Source organism: Diabrotica virgifera, chromosome 3 (genome assembly GCF_917563875.1).
Source record: "Diabrotica virgifera virgifera chromosome 3, PGI_DIABVI_V3a".
Lineage (NCBI taxonomy): Eukaryota > Metazoa > Arthropoda > Insecta > Coleoptera > Chrysomelidae > Diabrotica > Diabrotica virgifera.
The window spans coordinates 52,545,210-52,558,992 of NC_065445.1; the positions used below are offsets into that span (position 1 = coordinate 52,545,210).

The following is a 13,783-nucleotide window of genomic DNA, read 5'->3' on the forward strand; positions in this document are numbered from 1 at the left end:
AGTGAAATAAAGACCATTGTTTATAAAAGAATTTTTTAAATAGTCTTTCCTAAACAATGCTGACAGTTTGAAATAAAAAGGAATAGATACTACAGACAGGTGGCTGTTGTTTCTGCGGCGTGTGCTATGAGTCATTTTTAATATCGTATAGTTCAAATTACATACATACACATTATCTCTCAAATATTATATTACATACATTTTTATTGTTGAAAGGTTTGTCTGATAATAAACTATTTTGATGAGAAATAAGCCACAATTAAATTGAAAAATACAAAATATTGAAAATCAAAATGTTTATCTGATGAAAATCGGTCCGGGTTAGCCGGACTTCCGGGTTATCGGGGGCCGACTTATCGGGGTTCCACTGTACTCACTTACTTTCCGGAATATAGTCGTTTTGTATGCTAGGAAACCTTTTCAGGAAATCTAATAGAGAAATATGTCGGGACTAAGAATCATTTTATTTCTTCCCTGCATATGACACCGTTTCCTGAATCTGATTTTAAGGTGTCCACTTACTTAGTTACTTATGCCTGGTTGCACCAACAGATCTTAAGCTCCAGCTTAGCTAAGTTCTACTTATAGATAGGGCCTCCTTGAGTATCACCTACGTTGCACCTTAATTTTAGGTTTTTACCTTATTATCAATTATATCTATTATTATATTATGGTATTCTTATGCCTGGTTGCACCAGCAGATCTTAAGCTCCAGCTTAGCTAAGCTCTACTTATAGATAGGGCCTCCTTGAGTATTACTTACGTTGCACCATAATTTTAGATTCTTACCTTATCATCAATTATATCTATTATTATATTATGGTATTCTTATTGTAATATATTATAATTATATTATATTAATTCTTATGATATTCTCGACTTAAGCTTAAGATTTGTTGGTGCAACCGGGCGTTATTTTAATATATTATAATTATATTATATTAGTTCTTATGATATTCTCGACTTAAGCTTAAGATTTGTTGGTGCAACCGGGCATTAATTACTTATTTACTCAGCTCCTTGCGCCACTTTTCCTACAACAAATTATTAAATTCGTTACTTACATCCAAAATTCGTTCTCTCTTCGACGTTCATCTACGTAATTCGCACCTTGAAAACCATAGGGCTGTAACTGCAAAAATCATAATATCGGGTTATGAGCATTTTAAGTTTTTGTAAAGTTAATTTTATTTCCTGTAGTTCCAAAAATTAAGCTACAAACCTGATATTTGGTATAATTGTCTTTAATTTTGCATATTTTTATATGAATTAAGAAGTACATAAAATTTCCTCCAGGAAAAGGGTATTTTAGTACATACGGCCTTATGGTTTTAAAAAATATATCAATTTTCGCAAGTGACGCAGTAAAAATGCATATCAAATACCAACAGTTTTTTATTTAAGATTGTACTTATTTATTACAAATTTTTAGTGTTAACACTTAATCAAAGTCTTGCATATTATAATCTGTCTGTTCGGTTTCTATTGTTGCATTGGTCACGTGTAAATCTGCATAAAACCAATCATAGTGCTCTTGAATAACATTAGCCTTACATAGTGAGAGTCTACATCTTGTTTTTTGAGATTGCATATTCCTGGTGGATGCGAATATGCTTTACTTAGTTCCATATCAGCCACCATCCCTCGTTGTCTTTACCTTATATTAATGGTTCTGAACTCTGTATCGTTGAAGCTTGCCTTAACCTGAAACTTATTTTTAAATGTCTTCTCCACCTAGCTCATCTTATGTCATTCCAGACGATCTGATTTCCTTCTTCGTCAATGTTATAATTGTTCCCCATTTCCTTACATCGTTTTTTAAAGTCCAATATATCCGATGTAGACCTTTCATTAATTTTATATAAGGTTCACCTGGTTTTTACGCTGTTTGAACTACTGTGAACCATTGCGCAGCCACGTAAATTGGGCATCTTTTAAAGCCTTTTTTTTTGTTTCTCAATCAAAGAATTCACGTTATCTCCTGTATTTTGGGAGTGACCCGTTATCAAAAATTTGTGGGTAATTTTAGGTATGTTCAATTTCTGTACTGCATATTGATAAAGATAGACAATATATTTGTTCTTATTTTGCCCACAGTAGTTATCTGAGTATAATATTATTTCTTTTTCCCTGGCATGGTTCCTCAAAAATTGTTACAGGAACGACGCTATTTCATTTGAATCACGATTAGCAATTCGCTCGAACCAAAGACAGAAGTGTCCCGTATTTGTGGTCAGGTAAAAAATTGTGAAATTAAATAATGTTGATAATCTCCTTTTGTAATAAAATAAAGAGACTTCGCCTGAAGGCGTCGGTAATAATGATTGTAAATCAAAACAAGCAGTGATGCAAGTGTTGGATTTTGCACATTTTCAGTCATTTATTTCTCTTTCCTATTGAGTTCCACTTCCTGACGGTGAGTATTATAGGCTGTTTCTAATGTCGATTTATGTAATTAATTCCTGTAACTTTCTCACAGCAAGCAAAGGTATTTTAGGGCTTAAATAAGTCTACAGTAAATTCCGTGTGAAATATGGTCATCATCGTAGCGTAATTTCCGAACACCGAACCTTTTTCTTTGCAAAATTTTATATAATCGCGATGAATATCAGCACGAGTTTTGTCATCGCTGACGAATTATCTGGTAGTTTGTTTCCTTAGTTAGTGAGATTTTACTCTAGGAATGGACTCGATGTAAATCATTATGTTTTGTTTCACGACTTCGTTGATTCTTTTTCCATTCTTATGAGTTCCTCTCTTTTCTTTTGGGATAAATCCATCTGCAGTACGACGTTGTATATTATTTGTTCTAGTCTTGTCGCTTATTTCCAGTGTTGCAATGAAATCTCTATGCAGCACTCTATGTTTTGTTGCATTCAAAGGATTTTTCCTTAGTACATCTTGCTTTTATTTTACGAGCGTGCGTCACAATTTGCACATATATTGACATATAGATCTGAGATTTTGTTCCAATTTTAGAACCGTATAGCATCAACTGCAGATAATGCCTGATGGTATAAAAAGAAGAATCGATTTTTGAAAAAAGCCATAGGGATGTATCTTTCTGGTGCCGAACTTAAAATTTTTTCCAGATACTGCTATATAGCATTAAAATATAGATTTTTTTCCTATTAGACTGCATTCAAAGGTCATTTCATGAAAACATTGCAGTTATTGCCATATGATTTTCAAGGTTCGATATGACGTTCGAGGTGTGTCTCTACATATCACTTTTATACAAGTCCTCAAATGGCATTTCTTCTGTTACTTAATTATCGATATTTTCATTACTTCTTCATCTGCAACATAAATCAAAGGTATCGATAAATTAACGTTAACAAGGAATTTTGGAATCATTCGAGAGTCCCCTGAGATCGGATCCTTGTAAACTGCTCCAAGAATATTATCCACGTGTCTGTATCAAGTCACGTCCTCATATCTTCTTACTTAACAAAACTCCAAAAGTTTTCGTTCACTACACAATCCTCCAGAGAATATTCTCCACGTGTCTGCATCAAGTCACGTCTTCATATTTTCTTACTTTACAAAACTCCAAGAGTTTTCGTTTATTACAGAATCCTCCAGAGAATATTCACCACGTGTCTGCATCAAGTCACGTCTTCATATTTTCTTACTTTACAAAACTCCAAGAGTTTGCGTTTACTACAGGATCACATTCTCTTACGGCGTCACTAACACTATCGCTACTTTGGACATTCATGACGGTTTTTTAGGAAGTGATTCTCTTTTATCTACTCGCTCTCTACAGTTGGAGCTTATTCAGCTTCTAAAGCTCGATAATTCGCAGCAAGCAACCATCTAAATCTACCCCGGGGTACTCAGCGACTTTGGTTCAGATAATTTGACACTTTTCTCTTTTTGTTTGCCAAGGAGGAATTCGTCTATTATCAAGGTACTTTCCTGGAATGGAGCCATATGACTGACGTCTTTTCTTTTTTATCTTCTTGGCTTATTTCTCAGTATCTTTTACTGGCCAAATATCTACTACAACAATATTATTTATATCAACATATCAGATTGTACTTGTATGTGTCAAATTGCTAGTGTCTTCTTTACATGATCACCAATAGCAGGGTTGGAGCTCTTGACACTCATAATGTCCATGTCACATTTTGTCAACGAGTTCTTCGTCCAATCTTCACGTTTGGTCTAATTTCACAATTGTTTATTTAGCTTAATTCTTTTCTCGCCAATCATAAGCCACATACAAGGACTGATCTCATGTTTTTCTCAGCATTAAGTGCCATCTCATCAAAACCTCGCAGCTTGTGTTAGTCGTGGTTGGTCACCGGCACAACTGTTACAGGCTTTCCCTACAATTGGCAGTTTTCTACCGTGGTCCACGTCGAAATATCACTTTATTATTACTTATAGGCTATCGTCGAACACTTTCTCTCTAGTACCTACGACCCCTCGTAGAGATTTCGACGCGGTTATTCTTCTTTCTTTCGCATCCCACGGTTATCTGTCAATCAATAGGAATTTATATAGGAAAAATGGTCTTTTTTGACAATCGATTGGATCAGATATCTTTTTCGGTTAACGGCGTCTACGTTTCCGTTACAGGCTTTCCCTACAATTGGCAGTTTTCTACCGTGGTCCACGTCGAAATATCACTTTATTATTACTTATAGGCTATCGTCGAACACTTTCTCTCTAGTACCTACGACCCCTCGTAGAGATTTCGACGCGGTTATTCTTCTTTCTTTCGCATCCCACGGTTATCTGTCAATCAATAGGAATTTATATAGGAAAAATGGTCTTATTTTGACAATTGATTGGATCAGATTTTTTTTTTTCGGTTAACGGCGTCCGACGCGCTTGTTCATCCATGTATGGCAACCTCAGACGTTCGGTGGTCAAAATACGCCCACGGCTTATCTGGCAATCAATATTTCGTCCTTACGGTATTATCCTGACAATCGATTGGATCAGATATCTTTTCGGTTAACGGCGTCCGACGCGCTTGTTCATCCATGCATGGCAACCTCAGACGTTTGGTGGTCAAGGTATGCTCACGGAGTCATATTTCGTTTTCAGTGTATTCCTGTACTATACTACCTCTTTTATTACTTTTACTATTCTAACTCTTTTACTATTTTTACTATTCTATATCTTTTACCATTTTTATTCTATTTCGTTTACTATGCTATATTCTATCTCTTGTTCATCTTTATACTTATATTTCCAATCGTTCTTAAAAACATTCGTTTTTAGAGGGGGAGAATGTTTGGGAAAATATGGAACGTATTTTAATATTTAAGTTTATTACTTTGTTATAGTTAAGCATATGACTAATTAATTATGTAATAGCAAATATCCTCTTAGTTTTCTTATAATAAATATATACATAGTTTAACTCCATATTTCATAATAGATTTTATAGTTAAATCCTTCTTTTCTACACCACTGGCTGTTCATAAATATTTTCTTGTTGAAAGAGAAAACGCACTCACTTTGACAAAAGGGGATCAAAGTTTGCTTGGCACATGTATCAAGCTAGAAAGTGTTTCAAGGAACCACATGTGTCGACCTTTAACACTTCAGTTTATCTTTACCCAGAAAGGGCGGTACCTCAGCCTTGCCAAATGAAGATAAAATTTAGTACGAAATTATTAGTCGAACGAGTCACATTGCCTAGCTTACCACCCGGACGGCCGTCCCCGTCGCGGAAATGCTGTCCACTCCTAAAAATGAGGACCAATTACACTCATTTTAAAGGTAGGTGCGATACTTTATCTAACATTGATACAATTTATGAATATAGCCAGATACATTTCTTCACACAACATACATACGAACACACATCTTTCATATTAAGTGCATTATTTCATGTCATATATATTTACTTTTCATACTATAGTCCACTGCCTTGTTTCTACTACTCAATTAATTAAACCCAGCGGCCTTAATCCTCAATTAGAAGATCATTAGACGCTTCAGATGTTAAATTAAGACATTTTTAACCAATTGTATCTGATAGAAATTTAATTATCTTTGTTTTATTCCTATACGACTTCGTTCCAAAATGAATCGTTTTAAAGTTATAAGCAAAGAAAGTAGAAAAAAAACGAAATTTTTTGAAATTTTTAAATATATTATTTTTTTTATTAATGTTCCGGGTATATTTGAGAAGGAGTCAAGGAGCATAAGCCAATTATTATTTACGAAGTTATCACTAGAGACTGGAAAATATGCACTAAAAAATGTCTAAAATATGCATGCAATATGCATTTTAAAACAAGCTGAATATGCACAATTAACATGCAAATATGCATTTATATATGCACTTATTTTTATATGAATAATTTTATGGTTTACGTTAAATACATAAATAAATAAAAAATAATAAAAATAAATAAATAGGTTTGAATTTAAACCAAATTGTATTATTATTTCTTAATATATTTTTTTAACTTCAGGTTTTGTGACAAATAAAACGGCAAAATATTTTATTTTGACCACAAGATAAATAAGAGTACAATAAAATAAATGTACATATTTTTATTGTTACAATATTGATTCATATTTTCTAAACTAATATTATAAAAAGAGTACAATAAAACAAATTTACATATTTTTATTGTTACAATAAATAATCATATATTGATTCATATTTTCTAAACTAATATTATGTCTTCTATCTGTTAATATTTGTTTATAGGCAGAAAAAGATCTCTCAACGTCACAAGATGTAATTGGGGCATATTTAAACTTTGCTATTAGAGACGGATCCATATTAATATTTTCATCGAAGTTTCCAAAATTGATTATATTATTTATTGAACGCAATAAAGTGAAACCCTCATTTTTGTTTAAAACGTCATCAAGTTTATCTTTAATTTTTACTCCAATTTCCCCATTCAGATTTGTTATTTTCTGTTTAACCGAATCAACAATAGACATACTATTGTGAAGACATAAATTTTGAGCCTCTAATTTTGTAATTGAACTTTCAATGATATCGAAATTCGATTTTATATACAACAATTGATTTTTAATAGACTTTTCTTTAAAAATATTTTGACAGTTATCAATAGCGGTACAAGTCGGATCAAAACTTGAAATAACGCTTTTGATGTCGTCGTAGTGTTCAGATAAAAATATAGCACTTTTAAGCCAAGTTCCCCATCTGGTTAATACTGGTTCTGGTGGTAAAGGAATATCGGGAAGCATCTCCCTATATACCTGTACACGTAGTGGTGCTTTCAGAAATACTTTTTTTACATTATTTATTAAAGTGTTTACATTGGGAAATTCAATTCTAACTTTCTCTGCAACTCTGTTTAGGCCGTGCGCCAAACATGTACAGTGAATTAAATTAGGGAAAAAGATTTTAAGATTGGATGCAGCTTTCATCATATATGAGGCGGCATCACTAAGCATTAATAATATTTTTTCAAATGGTACTTGATCAGGTAAAAAAAAATTTGTTAGGGATTCGTTAACAAATCTAGCTATTGTAGCATAGTTTGTTTTTTCCAAACATTTTACACTAATTAAGTATGAGTTTTTAAAATCGCCAGAGTCGTTAAGAACTCCAACAATTAGATTCGCAATTTGTCGACCCTTTGTATCCGTTGTTTCGTCGACGGAAATCCAAAGATAATCGGCTTTTAACTGATTTTTAATACTCGTCATCACATCTTTGTAACATGCACTGACATATTTTTTCCGAAGAGTTGAAGAACTTGGTATTTGAGCTGGTTTATCTTTAATCTTGCAATAAGTTTTTAAAAAGTTTTGACACGATTTATGTTCTAACTTGTGCAGAGGGATATTGCAGTTCAAAAAAAAATGGCATAAATCCTTTGCAAAGGTTTCTTGCCCAACTGACGTATTCTGAATCTGCAAACTGTTCTGTAGAATCTGCTGGCGAGGTTTATTATCATTTTTTGATAGCTTAGTTTGGTGAAGTGAAGTTTTTATGTGTTGAACTACTTGGAATTTCTTTTGACATGGAATCTGGAATATAATGATAATGATGTTTTAGATGTTTTCGTAAATAGATACCTACATTAAAATGATCAAACTTTTTAAACCTCCCCCAATTTTTTTTTATTTCTCAAAGTGAAATTGAAATCGTCAAACAATAAAGTACAGTCAGTGTACCGTAGTATACAGGGTGGGCCACTCTCAACACCTCGCTCTGTATAAGCCAAACCGTTGCGAACTTTAAAAAACAGTTTTTGAAGAAATGGGACGGTTTGTCATTTTAGAATAGACAGACACATAGATGTGCAAAGAAGTTTGATAAGTTTAAAAATCTATTGAAGTGGAGAACTTACCTTTTTATCACAAATGGTGCAAAACATACTTTCACTGTCGATAACTTTTAGATGATTGTTACTTCCAATCCAACTTCTGAGAAGACTTGATTTTTCCCTTGCTACTTTAGGCATTTTCACAATAATAATAAAATGATTTTTTTACACAGTATAGTCAATAACTTGCAATCACAAAAGTTGAATAATCGGCGATTGATTTAAGACTAACCATTCATAAAATAAAATAATCTATCCTACCCTTAAAACAGTGTTGCCAACTCGACCAATATAGTATTTGCCAAACCTCACAAGAATGATGGAATGATCAGTTCAACAGTAGGTATTCCATTATCAACTAATAAAAAATCCCTATAGCAAGCATAACCCAGTACAGATAAATTATTTGTTTTAAAAAATGCTGAAACATGATCCTGTAGTTAATAGTAATCTCATGGTCCACAGACATAAGTACTAATATAAACATTATTGAAGGCGAAGGGATTTGCTGATGTAGGTGTGTATGTGTGAATGGTTAAACATTTTTTGTTAGGAATCAGATTTGACTCACTGATATCAGTTTCAAGTTCCTGTGAGAGAGTTCCTAAGTTGTTTTAGTAATTGTAAGGCCAACATAAAAATTTGTTCTGAATTAGAAGATTTTCGATTTTTACTAAATAATTTTTATATTATTTAATATGCTAGAAAATATGCTATATGCTAAACAAGAAATAAATAAGCTAAACAACACAAAAATATGCCAAATCTAGCATAAAATAAGCTAAATTGGCAACGCTGCCTTAAAATTTCGTTTTGGTTGGTTTTCCCAGAATAATTCATAGTTGGCCGACACCAGCAGAAAGTACAGGTAATATTTGTAATGTTATTCAAAATATAATCGGTATTTACTTAGGTAATTTGTAAATTCTGAGAAGTCTATAAATCTTAAATATCCGGATAATGATACCTGCAGCTATAAATAACGCCCATTATGTTTATGGGTACAACAACAAAGGAGCTTAACAGCAAAATATTTACTTTCACATTTTATTTTAATGGATGTTGATGTTACTAATATATACCTTATTTTTAAATGGGGTAGAGTAAATTCCCATCAAAATATGCATTTATATGCTCTTAAATCTCCAAATATGCAAGGCATATGCATTTATGAAAAACATGAGAAATATGCAGCATATATATGCATATGCATTTTGCATATAATCCAGTCTTTAAGTTATCACCTAACTTTATCCGCAAAAATCCGAATGCCACCTCTCACATCCACCTAAAAACAGATCCTTCCTGGTCTAGTATGTTACTTTAAGAGGAAACAGTACCGATCAACAGGTAGCAAAAACGCGTTCCAAGATTGCGGCTGTAATTTTGAATATTTTTTTGAGATATTTGGCACACGTATTCGTAATATAATAAAGAATGGCGGTACAGAGCCCAATTTGAAAAATATATTAATATGTGGAAATTACTCTGTAATTAAATACAATATTAAAAAACGAGCCTGTACCGCCATTAAGAAGAACAAAAAAATAAACTTTCTTCAAATAAACTTTTTTATCCGATGCCTAGATTTTGTGTCATTTTGGAACTACTAACATTTTTTATTTCATTAGTAGTTCCAAAATGACACAAAATCTAGGTATCGGATAAAAAAGTTTATTTGAAAAAAGTGTATTTTTTTGTTCTTCTTAATGGCGGTACAGGCTCGTTTTTTTAATATTGTATTTAATTACAGAGTAATTTCCACATATTAATATATTTTTCAAATTGGGCTCTGTACCGCCATTCTTTATTATATTACGAATACGTGTGCCAAATATCTCGAAACAATATTCAAAATTACAGCCGCAATCTTGGAACGCGTTTTCGCTACCTGTTGATCGCTACTGTTTCACCTTAATGTAAGTGGCAAAATAGTCCTGTCGCCAGGGGGGGTACAACGGCCTCGTTAATTCAGATGGACTTACCCAATTTTTTTTTATGTATTTTGACCCGTAGAACACGAATTTTTTGGGTAACAGTTGATCCGGATGTCGATAAGATTGTTATAGACCAAGAACTTGAGGAATCAAATAACAGCGATTTTTGGCAAAACAAAACAATATTTTGTATTTTTTGGGTCATTTTAAGCAAAAAATATTTCTACAAGTTTTTTAGTAGGATGCACAGTTTTCGAGATAAACGCGGTTGAACTTTCAAAAAATCGAAAAACTGCAATTTTTAAACCCGAATAACTTTTGATTAAAAAATAAAATAGCAATTCTGCTTAGCGCCTTTGAAAGTTCAAGTCAAATTATGTCGGTTTTGATTATTTGCATTGCTAAAAATTTATTGTGTTATTGCTAAACAAAGCTACAAACAACTAGTGCGTGAGTGATGTTTCTATGATTTCTCATTTAAAATCGAACGAGTAGGTAGAATAGGTACTAGTGCAATCAAGACTATTTCTACGTTACATGCGTTAAAACGCATGTAAAAGCACGGGAAACCCTACGTGTTTATAGCTTTGTTAAACAATAAAAAAATAAATTTTTACCAATGCAAATAATCAAAACCGATATAATTTGACTTAAACTTTCAAATGCGGTAAGCAGACTTGCTATTTTATTTTTTAATCAAAAGTTATTCGGGTTCAAAAATTGCAATTTTTCGATTTTTTTAAAGTTCAACCGCGTTTATCTCGAAAACTGTGCATCCTACGAAAAAACTTGTAGAAATATTTTTTACTTAAAATGGCCCAAAAAATACAAAATATTGTTTTGTTTTGCCAAAAATCGCTGTTATTTGATTCCTCAAGTTCTTGGTCTATAACAATCTTATCGACATCCGGATCAACTGTTACCCAAAAAATTCGTGTTCTACGGGTCAAAATACATAAAAAAAACTTGAGTAAGTCCATCTGAATTAACGAGGCCGTTGTACCCCCCCTGGCGACAGGACTAAAATATTTATCTAAATATATAATTTTATTTTAGCTTTTCTCTATAGTAGCGACAGTAGCATCCAGTGTAGCATTATATCATCATCAAACCAGTGAGGATGAGTTATATTTAATTTTAACTCTAGTTATGGGAATATATAATTTATTTGTGGCTGGTGTTATAATTGCTGCTTTAATTAAGGTAAGGCTTAAGGTGAGCGTATTTTTTAATGCTGAAATGCAAACTGTTTCACATATAAATCAAAACAGTATTGTTGACAACGACATTTATATATCAGGGTATTTAGCACAAAATAAACTATTTTTAATTACAGCACCTAGAGAGTTACAACTTTTTGCATTGTGTTCAGAATGATGTCAGGAAAAAAGTCTGCAACTTATACAAAAATCGTATACATCCAAAAGTGCATAAACATATCAAAATAAGTGTATTAAGGGCCAGATTTTGTTACTCGGGGATTTATGGGGTCGCTGAAGACGAATACGCCATCAGAACCGACCACTGGAGCACCTGGTGCTCAGGTTAACTGCTCTAGGGCACGTTACTCAAGTTTCGAGTGTTTTCGGCACCAAATTGATGTAAACAGATTACTCGGGGGGTTTTTAGGGTCGTTGAACAAGAATACGCCATCGGAGTTGACCCCCGGTACACCTGGTGCCCAAAAACACTCCAAACTAGCAGTGACCTTGGGCACCATGTAGCCGGAGTCAATTCTGATCGCGTATTCAGCGACCCCAAAAACCGCCTAGTAATCCATTTACAAGCATTCAAGGCCGAAAACCTTTGAAACTCCTGAAGATGACGTGCCCTGACAGTGATCGTGGGCACCAGGTGCCCCGGGGATCACTTACAATGGCGTAATCGTGTTCAGTAACCCCTAAAACCCCCGTGTAATCTGTTTGCATCAATTTAGTGCCGATTTCGCTCGAAACTCCAGAAGATGGCCTAACCCTAGACACCAGGTGCTCCGCGTGTCGGTTCTGATGACGTAGTCGTTTTTACTAACCCCAAAAACCGCCCGAGTAACTTATTTGAATCAGTTTAATGCCGAAAAGCCTCTAAACTCCAGAAGAAGACGTGCCTCAGCAGTGACACTGGGCACCAGGTGCTGCTGGGGTCGTTCTTGAAAATTTCAAGATCTTGTCTTGATTTCAAGACAAGATCAAGACAAGAACTAATTCTAGATTTCAAGACAAGACAAGGAGTTTTATGTCAATACTAAGATTTCTTGTCAAGAAAACAAGAAATCTTGAAATATCTTGACTAATAATGAAAACCCTAAAACGTATTTATTTGTGAAACAGATAACATATTTTAACATAACATAACATATATTTTAATTTATTGAGCACATTTTTCTAAAATGATTTAAAAAAAGGTAAATTAAAAATAATAAATAATTAAAAATAATAAATGAATATATATATATATATATATATATATATATATATATATATATATATATATATATATATATATATATATATATATAGTCTTTTGAGTCCCTTTTACTTTTCAGTGTCGGGACTGGCACATCCTTTCACGTGTGTACAAATGTTGACCATTGTTTCTTATTGTATGCTAATCGGCTTGCTTCTGCTATTGTTTTCCCCTTCCTTTGGATGATTTTAGCGACTACTGTATCCCAATCTTCTCTAGGTCTTCCTCTACTTCTTTTCTTTTGTATCCTGGCTTCCCATATTTTCTTCACCGGTATGTTGTCTTTCATTCTTTTCATGTGTCCCCACCAACTTAGTTGTTTTTCTTCAATATACTCAAGTACAGATTTCGTCTTAAGATCTGTGCGTATATCTGTGCTTCTTATTCTGTCTCTCATTGTCACTCCTCTAACTCTTCGTAAATACTTCATTTCTAGGGCTTGTATCTTGCTTTTTAGTTTTCTAGTTAGTATCCATGATTCACAGCCGTATGTGAGCACTGGTCTATATATGGTGTTGAATACAGTTAGTTTGGTTTTTCTTGTGATTTCCTTTTTGTTTAAGAAGCTATTTTTTATTGCATGAAATAGTTTTGATGTTTTACTTATCCTCTCTTCAACATCTTTGTCCTGCCTTCCATTATTTTCGATTGTAACGCCCAAGTATTGGAAATGGTTTACTTGTTCTATTGCCTCCTCATTAATTTGCATATTTATTACGACTGGTTCTTGCGATATTACCATTGTCTTCGTCTTGTGTGTATTTATCTTCATACCCTGTTTACATAATGCGTGATTCCATGCTTGCAGGTTATTTTGCAGGTCTTCTTCTTTTTCTGAGATAACTACTACATCATCTGCGAATGCACATTCCGAAATGGTTACGCTATGGAGATTCCTGTACCCTACATGCAATTTCTTTAGTTGTGGTGTGCACTCTATCATGATTTCGTCCATAAAGATGTTGAAGAGGGTTGGGCTCATGACACCTCCTTGCCTTATTCCTTCAGTTGTTTCGAATTCTGTTGATTTCATGTTTTTATGTATTATGTAGTTCCTATTTCTCTTATAAAGACTTTTGATGATTTCAACTAGTTTAT

General features: G+C 33.3%; 1 protein-coding gene across 1 annotated transcript in view; it reads left to right on the plus strand.

Moving 5' to 3' along the window:
- The window catches only part of LOC114349254 (uncharacterized), a 49,674-nt gene that overhangs the window by 18,008 nt on the left and 17,883 nt on the right, over positions 1-13,783 (plus strand). The window contains exon 2 of the mRNA XM_028299614.2: positions 11,279-11,425. Coding sequence (XP_028155415.1) covers positions 11,279-11,425 — 147 coding nt within the window. The remainder of the gene's footprint in view (positions 1-11,278; positions 11,426-13,783) is intronic.